The sequence below is a fragment of the Diprion similis genome, chromosome 10 (genome assembly GCF_021155765.1).
Source record: "Diprion similis isolate iyDipSimi1 chromosome 10, iyDipSimi1.1, whole genome shotgun sequence".
In the NCBI taxonomy this organism is placed as follows: domain Eukaryota; kingdom Metazoa; phylum Arthropoda; class Insecta; order Hymenoptera; family Diprionidae; genus Diprion; species Diprion similis.
In genome coordinates, this window is record NC_060114.1 from 19840114 (window position 1) to 19866679 (window position 26566).

At 32.8% G+C, this 26566-nt stretch overlaps 1 protein-coding gene across 8 annotated transcripts; it reads right to left on the reverse strand.

The window, feature by feature from the left end:
- Positions 1-209: 209 nt before the first annotated feature.
- Positions 210-26561, reverse strand: LOC124411956 (single-stranded DNA-binding protein 3). Of its 8 annotated transcripts, XM_046891520.1 has the most exons (15): positions 26284-26561; positions 24942-25014; positions 24792-24853; positions 24604-24688; positions 24134-24175; positions 23921-24007; positions 20262-20369; positions 17439-17513; positions 17252-17300; positions 16242-16271; positions 12824-13035; positions 11276-11446; positions 10357-10557; positions 621-782; positions 210-539 (listed from the first exon to the last, which is right to left on the reverse strand). In XM_046891520.1, exons 1-14 carry the CDS (start codon positions 26337-26339, stop codon positions 678-680), a joined length of 1356 nt encoding a protein of 451 aa, XP_046747476.1. In that variant the 5' UTR covers positions 26340-26561; the 3' UTR covers positions 210-539; positions 621-677. The 8 variants fall into 8 exon arrangements, with proteins under 8 accessions (XP_046747476.1, XP_046747480.1, XP_046747481.1 ...); XM_046891524.1 differs by lacking the exon at positions 23921-24007; XM_046891525.1 differs by lacking the exon at positions 20262-20369.
- Between the last annotated feature and the right edge of the window lie 5 nt (positions 26562-26566).

Consider the following 26566-nt stretch of genomic DNA (forward strand, 5'->3'; position numbering starts at 1 on the left):
TTTCAAGTGCATGGTTTTTCTCTCTCTCTCTCTCTCTCTCTTTCTCTTTGTCACAACTGTCTACATACATGTAAAATATATACATGTAAAATATATATATTATATATATATTTTTTGTGTACGTGTGTAAATTTGTATAGTATCTTTTTTTTCTATTCCTCATGTTTTTCAACATTGTTAACAAATATTCGTTTCTTTTTGATGGAATGGTTTGTGCTTTTTTTTTTCCTTTCTGTCTGTGTTTTTTGTTTTTTTTTCCTTCCTTCTCTTCTTCATTCTTTGTCAACAAAGAGCTTTGCGTGTCTCCCGCTTCATCGTCTCAATTGTCGTCAGTGAAGAATCATGTTTCGTGGGAATAAAAATTTTCTGACATGTCTATAGAGGTGTACGTAAATCATTATACTTAAATCATTCCGTCATTATTATAAACATATATGTGCATACGAGTATATGTATACATGTATATACATACGTATATACATACGTATACGTACACATGCGCAATTTGTATTATATGTATACATACACATATATATGTACAATAATAGCAATATTAATAATAATAATAACAATAATAATAGTAATAATAATAGTAATAATAATGGTAATAGTAATAATAATAATAATAATAATAATAATAATAATAATAATAATAATAATTCTTTCTCTATGTATCATTATTGCATGAAATAGTCTGGATGATCTGAATCCTTTTCAAACCTCTTCGCTTCCTCTTGCATGCTCTCCTTGATTTTCAGTATGGCTGCCGACTCGGTCTGATCCTGCGAACCAACCAACACCAGGCCGGTTACACGTAAGGTCAGGCAAACCCATTGACAGGGCACCTTACCAAATATGCGCAGCGTTCCACCAAGGCTTCGACATGAATTGTTATGCATTTTTTTCATTTTACTTTTATTCATTATCCCGCAGTCTTAGAAGACGTATTCAATATATCGACAAAGCAAACTCGACAAAAGGTATATTGTACAAATTTTTTCGCAACAGAGGTTACGTAACAAAAGAGAGAGAGAACAAAAAAAAGAAGAAAAAAAAAAAAAAAAGAAAGAAACTAAAAAAAATTTCGAAAGATAAAAAAAATCACGTCTTTTTTTTTTTTCTTTTTTTCTTGAAGCGCTTCGTTTTCCGTTTTCTATTGCGTTTTTTTTGTTTCTCGGCATTCAAAACGTTTACGAAATTCGTTGCAAAACATTTTTTTTTTTTTCAAAATCTTATGTTCGAATCTTGGGGAGAATGCTGGCTGGCATACGCGTAGCGTAGTGTGGTGGTGCGTTGGTGGGGCTACGTTGGGTCACGAAACAATATAAGGTAGTAGCAGTAGTGAAATTGGGTGGAACAAAAAAAAAAAAAAAAATTATCGTGTATCGGGATTTCAATTTTCTAGGGTGCTCTGACCCACAACACATGGACGTTAAAACTGTGAGAGGCTTTTTTTCTTAATATATAATACATACATATATATATATATATATATATATATATATATATATATTTATGTATATATGTATATACGTCACATCACTATTGAAACAGTGTGTACAAATTTGAACCGCGTGTAGAAAAAACAAAAATACTTGTTCATTTTTGACGGTAAGAAGTGAGAAGAAAACGAGAAAAAAAAAATACAAATCAAAAAAAAAAAATCCAAATTTGGAAACAAAGCAAGTTTCACGAAAACAAAACAAGCAAAAACACCTGCCCCCCACACACACGCACACTTCGCTAAACTCGATTATAATGTATGTAATTTCTTTTTCTTTTTTTTTTTTTTTGCATTTATCAATTAATGTTTTCCATCTACATAATTTTTAATTAATTTCTTTTTTTCTTTTTTTCTTTTCTTTTGTGAACGCATTTATCAACAACCACTTCCACACGCATCCATGTGCTACAGGTCAGTACAGGCTAGTACTATATAGCTACCATTTGTTTTTTACTCATAATATACATATTTCGTGTATTTTCATTTTTTTATCATTGCATATCGTTTATGCCCGTTTTTGTTTGTTTTTTTTTTTTTTTTCCAACTCAAACCGTAATATATGCATCATGTGTGGAAAATATGTTACAGATCGAGTGTTTCACGTTTCTCTAATGCAGAGGCTAAATTATATACACGGTAATACAAGTGAAATAAAGTGAAATGGACGAAATTCGGAAGGACAGCTTTTTTTATTCACGTCCGCTCGAAACTTTGGTGTTTTTTTTTTTTTTTTGTTTTTTTCATCTTTCTTACTCCCTTCTCAACGAAAAATTTTTTTTTTCACATCCAGAGGTTAAAAACGTAACAGTGAAACACCCGTTCCGATAGACCGAATGAAAACTACGACTGAAAAAACGAACCGAGAAAAAATTGGAAGAGAAGAACAAAAAAAGAAAAAAAAGAAAAAAAAAAACAATCGAATGCATGAAAAAATCTAAGATGAACGAGAAAAACGATAGATATATATATACCGGCAGCCAGCACCCTGCGGGTTATTACAAATAAAAACAAAACGCAATATATCTCAGTGTAACATGATTACATTTATTGTCTCGATCTCCCTGGCATATATAGGCATATATATTATTATATGTCATCATCAGGCGTATATAGCTTACAACGTGGGAGTATTGGAGATTATACCATTTAATAAAATACTATATAAGATACGTTTACGTTACAAGATGTGTGTGCTGCGATATTATATATAGAATTTTTCAACTATATAGGTATATATACCCCGCGATTTTATCATCTTCCTATAGCTATAGTATATTAGCTTTATTTTCTTTCACGATAACGTCGATCGGAAGGATTTTCCATTTCGCATTGTCATTCGCTTCTGTAACCGAACGTCCAATCAGCCTCGCCGAAATACGTAGAAGAGAACAACAGCCATAAAAAGAGAAAAAAAAATCCCCCAAAAAAAAAAAAAAAAAAAAAAAACTTGCACGATAATGTGATAACTTTTAGTAGCAGCTTTATCTTTATGTATATGTATATCCATACATACATACATATATATATATATATAGATATATGTACGTATATATATATATTGTCGAAGGACAGATTGTAAGGAATAAAATTAATAAATAAGTATGCAAAAAAGACGAAGAGAATAAAAAATAATGAATAAATAAAAATAATTAAAAATTCACATTAAGTCACATTGTTCGTTTCTCGTTATTCTCTCTTTCTCTTTCTCTCTCTCTTCCCTTTCTTCGCTTTGTCTATCATATTTTTTTTTTTTTTTTCCGTTCCATTCGCATATCATCACCTTCTCATCCGTATGGATTTTCAGAGAGGTTGAAAAATTTATTGTAATACTAAACAGAGAATAAAAAAATTAAAAAAAAAAAACCCAAAAAAAATTTCAACGGAAGGAAAGAAAGGAGAAAAAAAATATTTAAACAAAAACCACAACACCGTCAACAATATCGAGAGCCGCGAGAGAATGAAATCTTGGAACGTAAGCGTACCTTTTCTTTTTCATCGTGTACATTTTCGAACTGAACATGATAAAATTATATAAAAATTCAATTATTACAGTTTAAGGCAGGGAGGGATGTAAGAGAGAGATGGGGGGGGGGGGTTGGTTGGTTGGTTGTAGTATTTTCGTTTCGCTATAACAGTATTATCATAACAGGAAATATTACGATAACGTACTTTCGAATGCAATTTTCTTGTCTTTTTTTTTTCTTTTTTTTTTTTTTATCATCAAGTATCTTTTTACGTAAAAGTAACTATAACAGCAGCACAGCATAGTCTGGTACTGACCTATAACCAACGGCAATAACATACATGTATACACATAGTATATATAAGTAATAATAATAATATACGCATAATAATAATATGTATATACAAATGTGTATACGAACATATTATATTGTTGAATTCCATACGTTTGCAAGAGAAAAAAAAAGAAGAGTATTTTGGAAAAAAAAAAAAAAAAAAAAAAACAAGCTACGTTTCGGATGTAGAAAAAAAAAGAAAAAAAAAAAATGATGAAAAGATATTCATTAAGATTTATAGATAAAAAAGAATATTCCAGAATTCGTTGAATAAGATGGAAATTAATTTACGGATATTCTTTTTTAAATATATATATATATGTATATAATACGCATCTAGACATGTATTGTATAATAAAATATATCGTCAATATATATATATCATTCCTCAATATCTCTCTCCCCATTCCTATTTTATGCATCAATCAATATTATTACTTTTATCGTCTTTCACTCACTCACAGTAATATATATATATATATATATATTACATACTACCTATATAGGTTCAGTACTCGTATCGCCTGGCAGGCATAAGCATTGAAAATCCTCAATTGTTATTATTTAATCCGTATAGAAAAATATTTCTTTTTTGTACCGTATTACTGTGTACTTTTTATTTTTTTCCTTTTCCTTTTCCTTTTCTTTCTTATTTCTTCTTCTATTCCATTTTCTTTCTTCTCTAAACATTTTTCTACACGCATACATATATGTGTATTGTATACATAACATATATTTATACACACACGCGTAGGTATGTATAAAAATGTGTGTATATATACACACACACACACACACACACGCGCGCACACATTTATATAATGTTCTCTCAAATATTATATCCAAATACAAGATACTTCATCTGTCGTATAATTTGCCATCTTTTTTTTTTTTCTTCTCCCAGTTTTCTTAATTTTGTCTTTACTTTTTGTCCAAGCAAAAAATCGATCTTGGCCGTTACAGGTTTTTAAGGATATATTCATTTTTGTATATATATATATACATATACTTATATGCCTGCCTTTTGAGTATATATAATTCAAATAGTATTTCATAAAAATTCGAAATTAGGCAAGAGTCACGACACATACCTGCAGTATACATTGTACATACGGTATCATATTAATTTTCTTTTCCACCTTTTCTATTCCACGTATAACCTACTCTGAGTAAAAAGGAGAACAAAAACAAAATTTACAATATGAATCGTTTCACATGAATTCAGACGGTAATGACACAAATATGAAATCGAAACGAACATGTGAGGGAGAATTTTTTTTTTTTTTTTTCTTTTTTCCGCGAAAAAAAAAGTCAAAATGGAATTGTGTCTTTCTTTTCTTTGTTTTTCTTCCTCCACAAGTCGGAAAGTCACGAAAGATTAATTTTACCATTTACGAATAGAAACGTGGTACAGATATACGTTATTAAAATAACAATAATAACAATAATAACCATAATATTATAATAATAATAACAAGAATAATAACAATAATAATAATAGTAGTAGCAGTGTAATAGTAATAATATTATTGACGGATTTTCCATCGTTGGTGAAAAAATCTTGCGATCATCGATTATCGCCGCAATTCTTCTGGTACATCATATGTGTGTATATATATACATAAATATATATATATATTTATATATATATATGTATATACACACACGCACACACACACACACATTTATGTATGCGTATAAGTAGTGATTAAAATATAAAAACCGTCGTCGTAGTCGCCGCTTATAAATTATGTACAAAATATTACGTCGAATTGAGCAATTTTAAACGCCAAAAAACCACCCGTATTCATTATTATTATTATTATTATTATTATTATTATTTTAATTGTTATTATTAATATTATTATTATTATCATCGTCGTCGTCATCGTCATCATCATCGTCATCATCATCATTATCGTTATCATTATTAGTACTATTACCACTACCACTATTACTACTACTATTATTATTATTGTTATTATTGTTGTTGTATATTATTATTATTATCGTTGTTATTGTTACGATCGTTATCATTGTTTTTGTTTGTTGTTGTTGTTGTTGTTGTTGTTGTTGTTGTTGTTGTTGTATCACGCGAGTTGTAATTAAAAATAGGCTGCATCAGGGTGCATGTTTACGCGTATCCATAAGTTGTGCTGCGTATTGTGCAAATTATATTTACATATATATTTATATCTAGAACTTGTATCACGGGTGAAATAGAGAGAAAATACAAAAGCATACCTACACCCGTATAACCTAATGTTTGAAAGGGAAACACGTTTTTTTTTTTTTCTTACAACATTGCATCACGTGGATGAAAGTGGTGGGAAGGGGGTGAAAATATATCGACCGTGTTCCGTTGATCACCTGAATACTTCTCCGTTCCGACATTAATGTGTCCGAAGCGTTGCGAAGGAAAACATGAAAAAGAAAAAAAAAAAAAAAAAAAAAAACAACAGAAGATAAAAAAAAATTAAAAAAAAAAAGTGAAAGCAACTATCTACCCCCCCATTCCCCATATACATATCGCAGGTCAAGTTATACAGTCGCAATGTTGCCGAACTCGGTCATTATGACGTAAAATTGATAATCATCGGCCAAAGAAATGAGTATGAGAAAAGAAAAATAATGGTAATAATGATGCAAAAAAAAAAAAAAACAACAAAAAAAACGTCATTTACATGTTTGAAAATATTTTGCGTTTGTCTATAACAATATTGTGAACCGCGCGGTATTATCGTGAGCTAATATTTATATATATATATATACAAATTACATATTATAAATATTATATATACGTAGATGAGCAATTGAATGGAGGGACTCGTTAAATATATGAGTTTAAGTGTGTATATATATATATATATGTGTATACATGTACAAGTACAAGTATACGATACTGTAAGTGTATCGACCCCGTTATTGTATATATGTATAAGTCTTGGGAAATTAGATTCGATGTCATTTTTAGGTATTATACAAAAGTAAAACAAAAAACAAGCAAGAAGAACAAAAAAAAAAAAAAGAAATTACGCGATTACAGGATTTCGGATGCGAGGAGAATTGAACGGGAATTTTCATGTTGATTTGGATATAAAAATAATGAATTACCCGTGACATTATTGTGTGGATAAAAAGAATTAGTGGATATAATTGAATATGCAACGTGCAGAAAAAGGCCTACGAATGCTGGTTCGAATATTTCGCAATCTGATAATAAGGAAAACGGAATATTGTAAATACGTTGGGCGTAGAAAGACCGTGTCTCCATGATGCACACGATATTTTATGTAGAAAAAACATGTCACGCGTGTTTTCACCCGATTGAGGTTAGGTTGAAGCGTTGAAAAATGTCTGGTGATATATAACAACACTGGATAGAGAATCGTCTAATACGCTTGGCATGCTAGCGATTCGGCTCGAGTTGATGAAGCGTACGGCAGCCATCTTGTAGAGCCAGAACATATTTTATGCGCGCGAGATTTAAACGTGATACCTGTTTGCAAAAGTTTTGAAATGATTTCATAATTAAATACATTCAATTTCATTGATAAACGCAAGAAAGCCGCGGCTGGAAAAGTTGAAATGGTGACGACACTTGAAAAGTTACGAAAATGACGTCACCAGTGTCGTTGGCCGTACAAGATGGCGGCTATTTCACTGTTTCATATCGCGCCGCTTTAGGCAGCATAGTTATAATCAGTGAAAATGTCAGATTTGTCCACAACATTTGTTTGCGCATGCGAATGCGCGTGCGCATGCGCAGGAATCACTTTGCCATCGTGTGCGCCAAAGAGGTATGAAAAAATGCGTAAAAAATACTCGCGCGACATGAAAAAATATTCTCTCACTTATCGAACGAAGTAATTACAGTAAGAGACGGAGAAAGCGAAGATTAAAAAGAAAATGGAATATTCGAACATGAGTTGAATACTAGTAGGTAAAAAATTAAAGGGTTGTATCCGCGAATGAATTTCAAAAAAATAATAATATTTATGTACATATATGATGTTTAGAATAGATAGATTAACGTTTCTAAGGAGAAAGACAGCCTTTTTAATATAAAATAATTTAGGCACCGTCTCCTCCCCCCCCCCCTCGCTGTCTCTCTTTCTCTCTCTCTCTCTCTCTCTCTCTCTCTAACCATTAGTAGCTAAATCCTCAAATAAATACGAATAAAGGTTATGAATAATAATAATAATAATAATAATATCATCAATAATAATGGTAAGAATAATAGTATTCTAATGATAGTAAAAATAGTAATAAAATAGTAATAATAATAATGACAATAATAATAATAATAATAATGATAATAGTAATAGTAACAGCAATGATAATATAATAACTAAAGCGACAAATCGTTGACGGTAAATACTATTATGCGATTATGTTAAGATCCGTATGATGTATAATCATGTAACGAAACGAGTGCGAGAGAGAAGAAGAAATAAAATAATACGAAATGGAGGAAAAAATTGGAAGAAAGAAAGTGTCGAAAAAAAAAAAATCGAACAAGATAATAATCATATTATTTATATTAGGTATGTATATAGGTACTTTTTCAACCTTTTTGAGTATTTAATGCGGCTAAAGCAATTGTTTTATTATACGCACACACGCACACACACATATATGTATATATATATATATACATATACATATATATGTTTATGTATGTAGTATTATTTATTTACTTATTTTTTTTTTTATGGCGGGATGCAGCAATTAATTAATTAAGAAAAGTTACATATGTGTATACATACATATATATATATATATATCATTGTCATTTTCAAGTCTTATATTATCTAACTGTATATATATTTATATATATTAAATATACTAATTGTAAGTAACCAAGATTGACACGATTGAAAAGTCGACCGATTAACGGAGCGTATAATGTTTGCGTGATGATTCGATGGTGAAAAATAAGAATAAAAAAAAAAAAAAAAAAAAAAAAACAACTCGCGAGAGTGAAGATGGAGAAAAAAAAAAGCTAGAAAACAAATGAATGAACGTAATTCGTATCAATGTTTCAAATAAAATTTGATGTCGGGGCAATATATGATAGTTAAGTACACACGTGCCGATTGAATAATTGAAAACAATTTTAAATTCCCGAAAATACGTAGTAAAATCTTTCTGATAATGCAGATGCCTGTATAACCTTGCAAGGCACAATAATAAGCTTCGACGGAGCTGCCGTGAAAAAATTTGGCAAATTTTTCAAGGATAGGATAATTTTATATTCCTTTTTGAGCGACACGATCCGCGTAAAAAGAGTTGAAGAAAATGATTGAAAGACAAGAAGAGAAGGGGGGGGGGGGAATAGTAAAAAAAATGAGCAGAAAAAAATAAAATGACGTATAAAAAAATAATAATAATAATAATAATAAACGTATTTACAAATAAATCAGTTGCAAAAATCGAATGATACACTCCGTGTACTCGGAGGATGAAATGAAATCGATTTAAGTAACCCAACCAAACGTTTCTATACATATATATATGTATATGTATACGCTTCGATAAAAATAAAATCTCGACTTATTCCATGGTTTTTTATTTTATTTTTATTTATTATTATTATTATTATTATTATTATTAGTTTTTTTTTTTTTAATTTTTGTTTTGTTTCGTTTGCTTTACTTTTAATTAATCATAAAACTAATATAGATATTAGATGTACATCTAAGGGCAAGCATTTATCAGGTAGCACCTTCTCAAAATGAGTATACAGAAATATATATATATATATATATATATATATATATATATATATGCATATTATATATACACGTGTCGTCGTTGTATATTATCACTTCCGGTTATATTGAAATTAAATCACTGGTCGAATTTACGACGCGTGTTTAAGTTCGTGTTTTGTGTTCACTCTTTTTCCTCCATCGTACTTATTCATTTCACACGTGTACTACATACAACAACACAACTCGGAAACTTCTCTCGTCAAATTATATTTGTGATTCGTATTACTTCGGTTTTTCGTATTTTTCTTTCTTTCTTTTTTTTTTCGGTTTTTTTTTTTTTTCTTGTTGTTTTCGTTTTGTTTTGTTCAGCGATTGATGGGGAGATCGTTTGTATATTATGGACGTATATGTAAAAGATACACCGTTTAATTCGAACAAGAGATCGACGTTGGCAAGATAAATGAGGTACAAAAGCGTCGAGTAAGAAATGAAGAGACAAGAGGAGAAAAAACAAAAAAAAACAAAAACAAACTAGAAAGTAACATAAGTTTCGCTTTCCGACGCGAAGCGAAGCGAGGGAATTTTATTTTTTTTTTCTTTTCGCCCCCATTTCATACAATACGTACCAATTAAATATAAGTCCATACATATATATGTATATATAATAATAATAATAATAATAATAATAATAATAATAATAATAATAATACGCCATAATTAGGTACCAGAAAACAAACAAAGAAAATGGAGCGACCACGCGACTATTTTTTGTTTTTTGTTTTCGTTTTTTTCCGTATCACTACATAGAGTCGTTAAAGAACCTGCTGATATTACTCACGTTCTCGCCTGGGCCGCCGAAACCGCCGAGATTGTAATCGCCCATCCCACTTCCGCTGTCCTCTCGCGGTGTTCCTGGGCCGCCGTTTGCCGGGCTGTTCTTCATGCCGTCCATTCCGTCACCGTTCAATACCGGTCCCATTGTATTGGGACCTATCGGGCCCATCGGCCCGCCTTCGGGACCCCCGCCCATAGAGAAATCCTTGAAAATGCGAAACGAGAAGCACGTGAAAGGAGTTTTTTTTTTTTTTTTTTTTTTTTTTTTTTCGAAGATTCGGGGCGCTTCTCGTATTTGGTTCCGGAAAGCAGAGTGAAAAAAAAAAAAAAACAAACATCGATGACGTCAGGTTCTGTGTGTCCTGCGAAAATCAACCCCCCCCCCCCCCCCCCCCCCCCGCCACTATTCACATCAACGGAAATACTCGTACGTGCAACATACATTTTGGATTTTTCTCATTCAGGGTTGATTCGTGGGAAGAAAAAGATAAAAAAAAAAAAAAAAAAAAAAGAACAAAAGAAACTCTTTTTCTCGACGCGAAATTCCGACTATACAAATTTCAAAATATAAACAACTAGCGTCTATACAAATATATATTTCGTTTTTTTTTTTTTTTCGGATCACCATCGTGTTGATATTATAAGGTAAAAATTTATTAAATTCGAAAATCTGTAAAAATAGGACAACATTTCCAGTCACAAATTGTTCAGACTTTTATACGAACGATTAGAATTTCGTAAGAATAACCAAACTTTGTGTCTCTTCGTCCTTTGCTACCAAACAAACGTGGAAACAAAAAAGAAAAAAAAAAAAACAAACACAGACAAAAAATCTAACTTTCCTGACGCTAAATCGACATCTGCTCTGCGGTTTGTCTGAACTTTCGAGAATTATTTCCGGGGAAAATAATCGAGGAGCTTACACCAGGCATGTTTCCTCCTGGTACGGGTTTCATCATGGTGTACATATTTTCACCACCGCTGTTACTGCTGTCTTGCGGACTCGGCATTATCGGTGTACCGGGTCCCGGGGGACCCGATGATCCAGGTGGACCCCCGTAATTTCCAGGTGACGACGACGAGTAGTTCATCGGCTGTGTAAGTAAGAAATCGTCAGGTGCAGGATGAAAGTTATTCAAGATGGCGATATCACAAAGAGGCGATTTCTATGAGGCTGAAGTTAGTAACATCGACGTAACGAAACGTCGGGATAAAAAATCGTCGTTATTAGACTATTTTGGAATAATTTTCAAGGAGTTGGCTTTTCAAAATAATAGTATCTTCTGTTTGTAAACTGGTTTACTGAATTCTGGACATTCGTAAGAGTGCGATGTAGAGATTTTACCTAAATATGCATCGTTCCTAACTTCATCCTCATCGAATTTCGTGTTCGACCGGAGAGCAAACCTCTGATATTACGTTGAACATCAAAACAAGGAGATTAGAACTTTTAGTGCTTAGTTGCTTAGAATGGAAGACTCATTTCAATATTAGTACATTCCGATTTTTTCAATATTCATGAAAATCGTACAGATTCGCGTAATTCACGCGACATAACCTCAATTTTTAGCCTCGAAACTGAATATCCTTTCAAACCATTTCGTGTATCTTACATGTTTTCCGAAAAGATTTAGAATCTTAGCTAGTGAGCTTACATTCTCGGTGGTACCTACTTTTCAAAAACACGTTTAATATTTGAAATAAATCTACCGAGATTAGTTCTTTGGTTAGATCCTGCAGTGTTAAAATCACAGTGTCGATATTTTTTCTTTTACAGTATTTAACCGATGACTTCTTTTTCGTTTGTTTATTTGTCGTTTTTTTATTAAACACATATTGCTTTACCGTATTTGAACTTTATTTACTTAGATTGAACTTGTTCGGTATTTACTTCGTGATTTATTCTTTTGGACATTGTTTTGACTGGATTACACACCAGATGCACGGTTAAAGAGGTTAGTTGACCAAGAATCGAAAACTTCTGTTAACTTTACTGCGAGACAGTCGTGCATTCAGTATTTATCGAATTGTCGTATTCAATGTTGTGATAAAAAATACCAAAATTATAAATAAAATTTTATTGTTCGTATCAAGTTGCTTAAGATTTCTCAAAATTATATCTCATAGATTCATTCTATGTATTTCACTTCATTTAGAGCAAGCTCATTTTGTTCTGCAGTCTATTTCTTACCAAGAAAAAGTGAAAAAAAAAAAATGTGTTTCAGTGAATTCGAATCTGCAAGATTTTTAACCATTTTCGATCCATTCAAAACTAAATATCGATATATCAAAGCTTTTGCTTATAACACCGAAATTTTTTTTCGCAGCTTATTAATACAATAAAAATTTGATAAATTATTATCAACGGAAAACCGTCTCGTATTAAAATTAGTAGAAAGTATGAATTTTTAATCAAAATTCTTCCTCCGAGAAAAAAGTTTGTCGACAGGCGATTTGGCCGTCTAATTTACCGTTGACGTGTTCGGCTGCCACTGCGGCCTTCCACCTGGCCCAGCCATGCTCATTGGTGGCATTCCGGGACCGCCAGGACCTCCTGGGCCCAAACTGCTGTTTGGCGGTGGGCCTCGCATGCTGGGTCCGTAGCTTCCGGGTCCCATGGGCCCCATTCCAGGACCGCGAGGTGGGTTCATTCGCGGATTCATCGGATTCATGCCTGGAGGTCCTAAGTAGAAACGAGGAACTTGATGAAAACGGTAGGCGATAAATTGTCGTATGTAACAATTTGTATACAAATTATATACACATTTATATATATATATATATATATAGATATATATATATAGATAGATATATATATATTGAAAATATATATGAGGACTGCAACGTAGGGCTAATTTTGTTATATACGATAGGCATATGCGTATAGGTATACACATAGGTATTACGTGTGCGCAGAACGTAACGACAAGATTTTTGTCAATTATTTTTTTTTTCATTTTCTTGAGCCAAGTAGTCAGGTAGCAAGAAGGGAATTAATAACTTGACCCCGAAATTCGCGTGTAGTGGATTGCAAAAACATTACACTTGCCGATAAAGTCAAAGTTTGTAGTTTCAGAATTTACTTACAGGGTGCCCACAAATTTTTGGGAAAAAAATTTAATGACGTTTCCAGCTTTTTCTGGACCTAAGATCTAGTTTTCTCTGACATTTTCCCAGTTTTAGTAAGTTACCAAAAGCTAAATCGTTCAGCTCGCCAACTTTATAATCGGTTTAAATTCAATTCAAATTGAGTAAAAATATAACGTAGAAAAAAGTTAATTTCAGGTAATTTGTTTTCTCGATAAAAAAAAAAAAAAAAAAAAAAAAAAAAAAAAAAAAAAAAAAAGTAAACTTATTACCTCGAAAATTATTTCCGTTTCAGACATTTTGACATTTTCAGTTTTTTCCATGACCAAATTAAAGATTCCCTGACATTTCCAGGTTGTGGCCACCCTGACTTATTTTCACAGATTAAAGAACTCTTCTCAAGCATCGTTAAAGCATTTTTTTTTCATTTTCATAGTATTTGGCTGTTCTGATAATTTCAATCGACGAGTTTAACGCTTAATTTCGTTCTAAAACGTATTATTATGCGTATACCAATACGTGGACACAGGTATAAGTAACGCTAAGACTACATCACATTCATTCTACTATATATTAATTATTCTCTTATAAATTAGATGAGGAAGACTGTTGTGTGCAACGTGTGTATGAGAAATAATAATAATAATAATCATTTTTTTTTTTTTTATATAAATGTATATCACAGACAGACGGTGCGTTCCGAAATTAGCTCCCAGTGCCGACAACAATCTTTTGTCTCGTTTATGCCACCGAGTTGAGGAGTAGCTCTTCTGCCTCTGTCCTAGGGAGTTTCGTTTTAGCGCTGCTAGGTAATTTCGGAACGCACCGCGGAGTGCCGCGTAATTTAAACACAGAGAATCGCAACTGTACATGTATGAATAATAATATACATATAATACGAGCGATAAGAGATGGAAGACATAGAATAGAGTTTCAGGACGTACAAGATATTACGTATATTTACTCAGAAAAAAGCGATCAACAACTGCAGCAAGAATATTGAATATTTGTTGTTGTTTTTTTTCTATTCTCGGACGTGCGTTTAAATCCAATTCTTTTTTCTTATCTGCGCGACTTTGATGTTATTTATTATTATTATTGTTATTATTATTATTACTATTATTATTCTACTTATTCAGGCTTCCATATGAGTTTGCCGCTTTGAGACGAATAAAGCAAGTTACGGGTTAGTATGCACGGTGAATTTTATGTACTGTTATCAATTCCATTATACGTTGCAATATCAGGGTGTCCAGTTATTTGTGAAGAAAACGTAATTCTCCGAGAATTCCAGCTTTTCCAGACAAGAATCGTTATTGATCCAGTTTATTCTCGTGTATACAATAAATGAAAAAGAATATTCTATATTTGACTAGAGCACAGCTCATTGTGAGGCAAATTTGTAAGAATTCGTTAGCACGTAAAATTTTTAAGAAATCAGGGTTTGATTCATGACCATTGCCTGAAAGTTGAAACGAATTTTATTTATTTTTTTTCCCCAACAAATGGCTGAATTTTTATGAACCTAGGATAAAAATTAGTATATTCCAGATACAACATGAAATTTCCAGAGATTTCCAGTTTTTTTTTCCAGGGTATATCAAATTCCCAGAGAATTCTCTGATTCAATAATTTCCATGAATACTGGACATCCTGAATATTCGATGTATAGGTAATCATAACGACGGAAGATCACTTTTGGATGGTATTCGCGAGGCGTTATCGAGCTAATGAAATTTTCATTCGGTTAAAATCCACGATCATCACTGTATAAATATAATATAAATTATTATCGACATGTCACGCAATGTGGCAATGCCGTTCATTAATTAATCGTACGTCGTTTATGAAATGTATCTAACTTTTTTTTGTCTGAATCGTCTTCGCTTCGTTTTCTCTTTTGACGAAAAGAAGAAGCGAGAAAAAAAAGGGAAAGCTGAAAAAAAAAGTTTCAAAAAAAAAAAAAAAAAAATTCAAGCTTGATGAAAAGAAATTTATGCAAAAGATAATAAACGTCAACAACGGTTAACAAGAAGACCTACATGCTGGAGATGAGAATGCCGGAGGCAGAAGCAATGGGGATTTTCGTATTGAAAATAATTCTTTTGTTTCGATTTTGGTGTTTTTTTTTTCTTCATGTTTTTTTGTTCTTCATCTACCCGTTTTCTACGTATGTACAAGTATTCGATTCGAATACTAGCCTCGTTATGTAAAAAAAAACTCATCCAGAGAGAAAGCCATAGAAAAAAAAACATACAAAAAATTTTTCCAACTTTCGTTTGTTCTATCCGTAATGTCATTTCAACTATTTTAAAATCCTCATTGCGATTAAAAAACAAAGCTGTGCGATTTTCTCCACGTTGGTAAATTGTTTATGTATATTAAATACATGAAGATGTGTACGCATATAAATGCATGCACATACGTTATATATGTGTGTGTGTGTGTGCGCGTGTGTTTCTGTGTGTATGTGTAATGTAACAAGGAGAGAGAAAGAAAAACGAAACAAACCATAATAATAATAATAATAATAGTAGTAGTAGTAGTAGTAGTAGTAGTAGTAGTAGTAGTAGTAGTAATAATAATAATAATTAGTAAGGGGAAAAAAGTGAATAAATGAAATATAAATGAGTATAAAGGAAAAAAAAAAATGATGATGATAATAATAACAATAATAATAATAATAATAATAATATACACAACACATGTATGCGTGTGTATATCGAAAATATAAGGAGAGAAACTAATTATGCTTGACTAAGTCATGTGAGTGTGATTTTTGTCGCTGGCTTTGCTTCCTACCTTGCCACCCTACAAACTCTCCAGCTTCGCCTGAGGAACACAAGAGCACACATTAGTATGGCAAGTAGGTAAAAGGTCAGGTATTGATGATGATAAGCCTAATTACAGAAAAACATGGCGGCGCAGCAGATCATTGATCACAATTAAACGAATATATATATATTTTGCAATATTAATTTTTTTCAGCGAACGAATCTCTATATCGTTGTCATAAAATTTTTGGAATGTTCAATTGAATTCTGGACTTTAGAGTGACAATTTTACTCTTGATCTTTGTATAAATTTGCTACTTTTTTTTTTTTTTTTTTTTTTTTTTTTTCAAACAACTTTTATAGTTTACCGAAACAAAGGAGGGAGGAAGGGAATGAAAAAAAAAAAAGAAACACAAATAAACAAATCATTCCGGTGAGACGATTTCTCATTTTTTCTTAGAAATTGTTTCAACATATTTCAGTTGCGCCGCCTACGGTAATTAGACGATTCAAAAAACCAATCCAACGCCACTCCACGTCACAGCGATGCGAATACACAATTTTTTTTTTTTTTTTTTTTTCACTTCTCTTTTCTTCTCATTTTCACCTCTCGTTTTTGCTTAGCGCTACTACGATTATAATTATTATCATATTGTTATCGTTAATAATTACTAATTATCTCTTGTTTTTTCATCTAATTTCATTTTTTTTCCATTACTTAATTATTGCTGTGTGCGATCGTATTTTTTTTTTTTTTTTTTCTCTTAACATTTCTTCTACCATTACTTCGTTTTGTATGATTTTTCTTTTCTTTTTTTTTTTTAATTTTTTTGTCCGTTTCATGTACGCTCATGCATCTACGATATCGTTGTCTTGAAACGGTTCTTCGTTTCATGACGTCACGGAACGAAGAAGAAGAATGTTAAAAAAAAAACCACGAAAAAAGAAAAAAAAAATTTATATACATACGACGAAAATGAAAAAAAAAAAAAAAAACAACTGCACAATTTGGAAAACTATCGTGAAATTAAAACTCACCTTGTCTTGACGGATCCATGTTATTCGGCATCATTGGTTGTCCGGGAGGCTGTAGAAGGAGTAGAGAGATAGAATAAAAAATCAATATCTTACGGAGAGAGCCTTTTCCCTCGGCTTTATCATTGTTGTTATTATTTTTAATATTGTCATTATTTCGTTTTCGATTTAAATAAAATTCCCAACTCACCCCATTGAAATCGTTTGCCATTTGTGGCATGCGAACACTAGGCCGAGGTCCGGCAGGATATCTTGGTCCCATGAACTGAAAATCGAACATTAATAAGTTAGAAATATTTGGCGGGAATGTTAAGAGATTTGAGAAAAACAACTTGTTCTCAAATTTTCAAAATATTTTACACACTGTTTAGAAAACAAAATTCTGTAACTCGAATTGAGAATACAAACTCGAATATAATGCACAACAGGTTTGTTTTTTTTTTTTTTTTTGATTAGAAATTATTTATCTGTAACAACTTGTGTACGCGTGAAAACGGAACGATTAATAAAAAATTGAAAACAAGAATCAAAAACCGTAATTGAAAGAAAATCGAATATAGAAGAGCGGGAGGCGGAGGGGGGGGGGGGGCAAAACGGGGTACTTAGGGAAATACTAATCTCTCGAGAACTCAAACACGCTGAATCTTTTCTTTATTCTTTCTCTTTTTAATTGTAACCAAAGAAAAATAAAAATAATTTTCAGATGTTAGGGGCAGAAAGAGAAAAAAAAATTTTTTGAAAATTTTTAAAAAATCAAAATAATGCTCAATAATTCTTATAGAAGGCGTTTGTGACTGTTGAAAAAAAAAAAAAACATTCTGAAAAACAACATTTTGGTGTTAAATTTTATTGGTACACCGTTTTGCTCTCCCCCCTCCCCTCCCCTACACGTCGGTGAACGTGAAGACACGGAACATCGTTACCGTAAATTTCCCCTCAAAATTTGTTTCTCTTAATTTTCATAACTCGTTGATTTACAATCCGATGATTTGTCCGAGTAAAGTGGAAACCGCGCGTGTGATTTATCATTGTAACTGGGTTCATTTTTTTCTGTCTGTATTTTTTTTTTTTTTTTTGATCGATGGGGGCAGGGGAAGTATTTTTCGTTAAACTTTGGTTTCATTTTGTTGTCATTCACGTGTATGTGACATGGATGATGAGTATAAACATAAGTATAACTATATATAGGGTTAATAATTATGCACAAACTGCATGAACGATTAGCACGCGCGATACATTTAATTATACAGGATTAGTGTACGACAGACAAACCAGAGGGAAGCAAAAACGGTGAATCGATGAAGAGAAGGGGAGACAGAAAAGAATTTAAAAAAAAAAAATTAATAACCATACGATAAATGAACGAATTATTTTGCGAATGTTACGATATAAATGATGCGTGAGTGATTTAGAAAATCTTTCATGACGAACATTACAAACAACCAGTGCAAAAATTCGTGTGTATATAGGTATATACATATAAAAGAAGAAAGAAAGAAAAAAAAAGGAAAATAACAACAAACAACAAGAGACGAAACATAAAAAAAATTGAAAAAAAAAACAAAAAAAAAACAACAACAACAACACTATAGAATAATGGAAGCGGTTAAAAGAGATTTTCTAACACCATACCTTGAGAACTTTGCTGTTGAATACTTTTCCCTGTTTTTGAAAGCTCGTTTTTTCGTTTCTCGAGAATGTCCACATGATTTTCGATGATATTACGAATGTGAAAATGGAAAATGGTCTCTTTAAGTGGAGGCACATCCGAATACAATAGTTTAAAAGTCGACTTTCTTTTTATTCGCGTTTCTGAAAGGTCGAAATATTCAGAATGTTGTGTATAAAATTGCATGATGAAATCCGAAAAACCGTTTATCGATTATCTCGAAACTACATTTCCGAGTCCGTGACTAGGATATCTCGAAAACCACACGACCAATTTTTAACCAAATTTGGACGCAATTTTTTTATACATTTTGTCTCGTTAGCTGCGTATGGTTTTTTTTTTTTTTTAACCAATTTTTTTTATGGTTCTAAAAAGGTGTTAAATTTAGGCCGGAAAACGAACGTTAGAGTCGAAACATTCATTGTTTCGTTATTATAAAAATAAGAATAAAAATTTTTTTAAATCTCTACGCAGCGAACGGCTCAATATATTATATTTCAAAATCACGTTGGAATTTTTTATTTCAGATCAACCGACTGTACAAAATCCTAGGCACCGCAAACCGTGTCAGTACGGAACATGTTTTACACTGACAACCGTAACAATGCTACGAGTGGATAAATTTTGATGAAAAAATTACTGAATATACCTGATTGTGTAAGCTTTGAATTTGAAAAAAAAAACGGATAGAATCTAACAAATAGTTTTTTAGATAAAAATTGTCCTACTTTTCTAGCCATTTACTCGGATGTGCCCCCTTAAATGGCGAATACCTTTCGAAAAATCTTCAGTGATTAGTCCGACGCTATGAACCGATACCAATAATTTATAGATAGAGAAGTTTGTCTATCTGCTTAAAATGATAGTGCCATAAAAGAAATTTGATTTCATTGATCACGAACTGATATTTGCCGGAGAAACTATTCATCTGCTTACCTCAAAACCCGTTGATCGCATCATGGATTGTTGAAAGACTCTTTACGTACACGTAAATCGAGGAAGAGCGACGTGTTTCATTGGTTCAGAGTTTATAGATAAATCGTAGAAAGAAGTGGGAAAAAATTAGCAAACAAGCAAACGATCGAAAGTAGGTAAAAAAAAAAAACAAAAACGATCAGGAACCAAAATTTCCGAGATTAAATGAAGCACGTCGACATAACCTCGAATCTTCGTCTTCGTGAATTTGATCTTTGTTTTCGAGACGTTTATAAATACTAGAGTTTTTAGAGTATAGAATAGGCGGAAGTATAACGACTATGAGGTGGCACATGATGCATTATAATACAAGTTAGACACAGAGAAGTGAACGAGAGAAGTGATGAATCGTGTCGAATGAAAGCTTACCTGGGTGGACATCATCTGCGAGTGTGGGGGCGGGGGTGGCTGGGGGTGCTGAGGAGATGGCTGTGATGAGGGGTGTGTGGGCGGAGATGGTCGCATTGTCGAGTTGTTCTGCAACAAGCAACGCAAACAACATGGACATGTAGCGACATTGCGATTTCACAGGCAACAGCTATTTTTTTTTTTTTTTTCTTTTTGAGAGAGAGAGAGATTTGTGGTTTTTTTTATATATATATATATATATATATATATATATATATATATATATATATATATATATATATATATATATATATGCATGTATAAAACTAGTAACAATTATATTATGCATCAGGATATTTGATTCAGGGTAGTGACGTAACGAATATAAATTTTCAAGTATTTGCAAATACGAATGCGGGTATACAATTTTGAATCTCGCGCCATTTCTCTATGACTAAGACTGGAATTTCACGAGCAGCAGAATGTAGCCGCAGTGGCAGCATTTCCCACTATTTAATTAAGCATTCTGATTAGTTGAGTAACCTAACCTAACCTAACCTAACCTTAGTCAGCCAATCAGAATGCTTGTATAGTGGGAAATGATGCTGCTGACTAAGGTTAGGTTAGGTTAGGTTAGGTTACTCAACTAATCAGAATGCTTGGATGGTGGGAAATGCTGCTACTTTTTGCTGCTCATGAAATTTGAGCCTAACAGTTGACGATTGATTGACTGACATGTACGTCATGCAAGTCTTCTTCATCTTATTCCGGAAATCGCCGAGCTGATCGAAACTGAGTCGATTGTTTGTTTGATTGTTTAAAGACAAATTGATGAAAGAAATAAATTATTTCTGAGGGTAGTGATTCGAACGTGAAGACAAACTTTTACGATAAATGTTCAGTTTTTAAATATTATTTTCACAATTTTTGTAAGCAGAATATGAAGTGTTAGTGACAATCACATTCGCAAAATACATATCTGCACGTTTTTTGCGAATGCAAATGTCAAGAAATATGCGAATATTCGTTACGTCACTAATTCCGGGTTACGCTACGTGTATTTAAAACAGAGTTCATCGTCATTCTTATACTTAGCTTTTCTTTTTTTTTTTTTTACATATTTGTAGAATTGATTTTTTTCAAGCAATCGGACACAGTAGAAAAAAGATTTCGAATTCAAGCTTGTTCTAAAGATGAACATTTTTTTCATAACCAGTGTCCAGACAAACTAACAAAAATATTAAATCCAAAAGTAAGGCATTTTTCTTTCATAATCAGACTCCAGTAATTCCAAATCACATTTTTTTCAATGCAGAAAGAATCCGATAAAAGATTTTTTTTATACTCTTCACGATTCTGTATGATTCAGATGCAGTTTTTTCCTAATATTTTCTATGACCATGAATCAGTAGTTTAAATACACCATATCTGCGCGCCATGAAATATCGGTACGTCATGGACGTTCAATTGACGAGTGGATACTAACTAATCTACATTTTAGATGCAGGCTCTGACGTTAAATAGGTAAGCCGTATTTTCCGAACCAAAGGTAAAATTTGTTTCCTCATTTTCCATGCCTGTTTGCTTAGATTTTTTTCTCCACTGACATTTTGCCTTTATTTCATTAAAATTAGAAATTTTACGCAATGGTTTTGAATATTTTGGCGTTGAAGAGAACTCTAAACTTTTATAGGGATATTCTAGCATCTAATAACCGACAAAATCTTGCCGGCGTGAAATTCTCCTACAGTTTATAGATTAGCTGAGCGTTTAATATAATGAGTATAGAAAAATGAAACACACACACATATATATATATATATATATATATATATATATATATATATATATGATCTATATTAGGGTGGGCCAAAAAAAAAAAAAATATATATATATAGTTATTTTTTTTTCGTTAGTCACCGTGAAAATGTCGTTCAAGATGATAAAAAAAATTCTGTAAAAGTTCCTATTTGATGAAAATATTAATTTTGTACAATAGGGTATGTTAAAAACTCATTTCTTGTCAAGAAATAAGAAATTTCGGGGAAAATTCGATGTTTCAGTAAAGAAGATAAAATGAACTTCGAGAAAAATTAAATTTTTTTCATTTTGACGTAACAAATTTTTAACCCTGAATAACTTTTGAATCAGTAGATTTACGAAAAAATCGCAAAAGACCTTTTTTGTAGATCGTTCAATTTTCCACAAAAATATGTATTGGTCTTTACAATACGCCAATCTGTTGTTGAGTAATAAAATACCGAATAACAAAAAAAAAAAAAAAATCCCGTGCTTTTTAAACGGTATATGGAAAATCGCAAGTAGGCACCTCCTAAAATTAATATCAAGAGTTCAAATTTTTACAGCAATTTTTTTTCCGTCATCTTGAACGATATTTTTATGGTGACTAACGAAAAAAATAGTCCTTTTTTTGACCCATGACCCTAATATACATATAGTGATGGATGTAACGAACATAAAAAATCGATACGGTAAAGAAGAATTCGTATACAGATAATTTATATAATATATATGTATGTATATATATATGAATGAACAAATAAATAAACCGAACAAAATGGTGAAATGGTACACGAATGCACATACAAAAGTTAGACACATAGCAGAGGTACAAATAAGTACATTTAAATATTAAATACTATGTATAGAGACAAGCATAGCATAAAATGTGTGTTTAGAGTATCATGTGTGTCCTTGTGTATGAATTTATCGTGTGGTGTAAAGTACTAAATTATTTTCCGAATTGTTTAAACGAAATTTCCAGCATCGAGACTAACCGGCATTTTGAAACGCGTTGTTTTGGATAATTTTTCAAAAAACGAAAAGAGAACCGATGAGTAATCAATTTTCGATACGAGTGACTCAATCGACCCCGTTATCTTTTTCATTATTAAACGATAAATATGAATGTCACGTTGTGCGAGTGCGTGTATTATTGTGTGCAATGCATATGTTAAAATAGAAACGTCGTGCAGTTCGGCTGATATTTTATGACAACAACTAAATAGAACTGTGCGAAATTGTGTGCACTGTATATTCTTTCGTAATAATTATTTATTCAATTAACGAATGTGATTTTTTCATTATATCTCCCGCGGTTATTTCGAATTATTAATTTTCATTTTTGCCCTTATTCCGAGTTGAACGACGATTTGGGTTGAATGTAGGTTTACAATGAATTTTATATCACGCGTCTATGTCTGTTTTCCGTACACGAAATACCGGTTTCTATGACGATCGAGAGAGTCTGCGAATGCGCATGCACGGAGTACTGAAAATACCACTTTTAAGTCCTAGGAGTGCTGAAAGTGGTCTTTTCCGTACTCCGCGCATGCGCGGTCGCGGACAAATCTGGCATTACGCGACCGTAACCTCAAATTCGAGCTTCGTGAAAAAACGCGTAACATAATCTTGTTACACAAATAATCGTTTGCGACGAGGAGGCGAGACAAAACACCGAGTTTGCCTTCTTGTTACACAATATACTATTTACGATGTATAACGTAGTGACGCAATGGAAATGATAACACATATAGTTACATCGTATAAATATGTATGTGGAAAGAAAAAAGGTAACCGAAACGATGTAAATAAAGATTAAGAACGAAGGTAATAAGAAGAATCGGTTACAGCTATCAGGAGCGGAAAAATGAACTTACTGGGAAAAATCCTGGGGGCATCGGGCCACCAGGCATGCCGTCGTTGGGCGGCATCTGACCGAGCGGAGACGGCGCTGCGCCAGCATTCTGGAACGATTTGTTAAGAAGTTCGGCATAGTGAACGATGATAGAACATCTCACGAACGACATGAATTTTGCGATAATGAATGAAGGATTTCAGAGTGAGATTTGTCGATTTGAGGTTATACTTACGTGTGCAATGCCGTTCACGCCGTAACCGCTGTTAACGAATCCCTGTGTGTGAGAAAAAATGAAAGAATTAGTGTCGAACGATTGACTATGGCCTGCTAGGTTAGGGTGGGGGTCAAAACTTGAAGGGATCAATATTGCAAATGGCCGATATGTCGACGTTTCAAACATGCGAAAATGAAATAACGAAAGTTGAAATCTTGATTTTCGAAAGTGTCACTGATTAGAATGACTACTGATCAGTAACACTTTTAAAAGTCAAGATTTCGAACAATTCATGTTTGAAATTTCGATATATCGGCCATTTGCAATATTGACCCTTCCAACTTTTGACTTGATCTTTTCGATCGCCTGCGATTCGGATTCGATCAAACGGTTTTTCGATTTTCGAACCTACCAAAGAGCGGAATGATGTAACGAGATTTTTATAAAAGTGAATAACGTTTCGTCGTTTATGTATAATTTTTACTAACGTAATCGTGAAAAGCTTTGGCCTCGCTGCTGTGTTCACACGTGTCGCGTCTCTCTGGTGCGGCGCAATACAGGTCCCAGAAAACACTGAAACAATAAATAAGTGATTTGCAACGTAGGTGACACGTTGATGGTAGGAATAAAAAGTTTTGTAAGAGAACTGTCGGTTTAATAGAATTCGTAGACTCACCACCACCAGGAGTGTAAGAACCCGGGAGGTTCTCCAAGGGTGATGTTCTTTTCCCATCGAATCTGGAACGAGAGAACGTTTATTAGTTAAAATTTTGTAATTCTAGTACTAGCTGCTCGTACGTCGTATTTTAACACGCTGAAAATTTACCTCCGAAAGGAATGTCTGTGCAGCTTTTTGTGCTCCAACATGAAGGAGGTATTCGTAGACGTAAAGAGCCAGTCTGGAACAAAATCTCTAATCAAGCATTGCTCGAGGTTCAAGATACACAATAAAAAAAATCTCACTGTCGGTTGTTGCTGTGAATGCAGGATGAGAGAACAGAGCAAGGAATAAGCACGAAATAAAAACTGGTCAAATTTATTATTGTCGACAATCACGATAATGACGTTGGGTTCGAATGATTATACGTGTAACAACATCAACAAAAGCAGTAAGACATTGGAATAACTCGGTATGAGTGGGCAACATACATGCGTATCTTAATACACAGACGAAACTAAAAATCGCAACACCTTCTGCGTTGCAGGCGAAATCAAATCCTGCATATCTCGATGCGACAGTCAACTTTGATAAATCGAAGGGTGTAAAAGTTCGGGTTGTAGAACGCAAAATAGAATGTAAACTTGTTAGTATAATGTATAAAATTAGATCACGCATCTCTCTCTCTCTCTTTCTCACTTTTTTTCTCCATTCGAATACACCCGTGTGTGCGTGTGCATATGTATCGATACGCGGATGTGTGTATAATAAACACAAGTGGACTGGCACTAAAGCATGTAGAATCGTAGCCTTGATATTAATTTCTGACTTGTATCAGGTGTCTAAAGAAGATTAATACATCGTCAAATTTTCTAAAAAAAGGGGAGGACGAGGGGTTGAAGCGCAAAAAAATCCATCGGCTAAAATTTATCGTCCTGATTAGGATGTTGTATTCTAAGATGCCTGTTTAGCCAGAAGATAGATCTTGTCGAACAAAGTGGAACGGAATTTGAAAAAAGGAGTGTAACAATTCGTGAGGTGTCCTGATCGACATCGATTCTGAAAAAAAATACTCAATAGTTTTTCATTTGATGGAGAAATAAAGAAATGGCATGAATTCTACGAATTTCCTATCGCCATTTCTTTATTTCTCCCTCAAATGAAAATGTATTCGAGTGATTTTGTTCGTAGATGCGTATAGAATAGGGCCGTTAGGCTCTATTTCGTGTTTCAAATACGTGGACTTCGATATTTGGAGATATATACGTCAACGTCGAAATCGACCAGGTCATCCCCTTAACAGGTATAATGAAAGAAAAGATCGAAAGAAAGAAGGAAGGAAGAAAGAAAGAAATATGTCTACAGTAAAAGAGTGATTACTGTCAGAATAATTGAATATAGAAGGAACGAAAACGATGCGTAGAAGCAACAGACAGCAACAACAAAATACGGACAAGCAGAGAGATGGAAAAAAAAACATGGCGGCTTAAGAGATAAAGAAAATACCTACTTTTCACGAGCCTGACCGTCCGAGGGTACAGTTGAACCTTTACCTTTCGCGTACATGTTCAGATGCTGCGTGGTCGAGTTATTCTCGACTTTTCAGACAGTTGAAAACCAGAAAATATCGGCTGAGTACCGAATAGATTTCAACTGGTAAGGGACAAAGTATATTTTATGAAACTCGTAGAAGAAGTCCCGTGTACTTAGTAAACGACCGACGATCGAATGTATGTACTTGCGTCCCTATTTGGTATATATCTGAATACACGTATGTACACGTATGTATATAT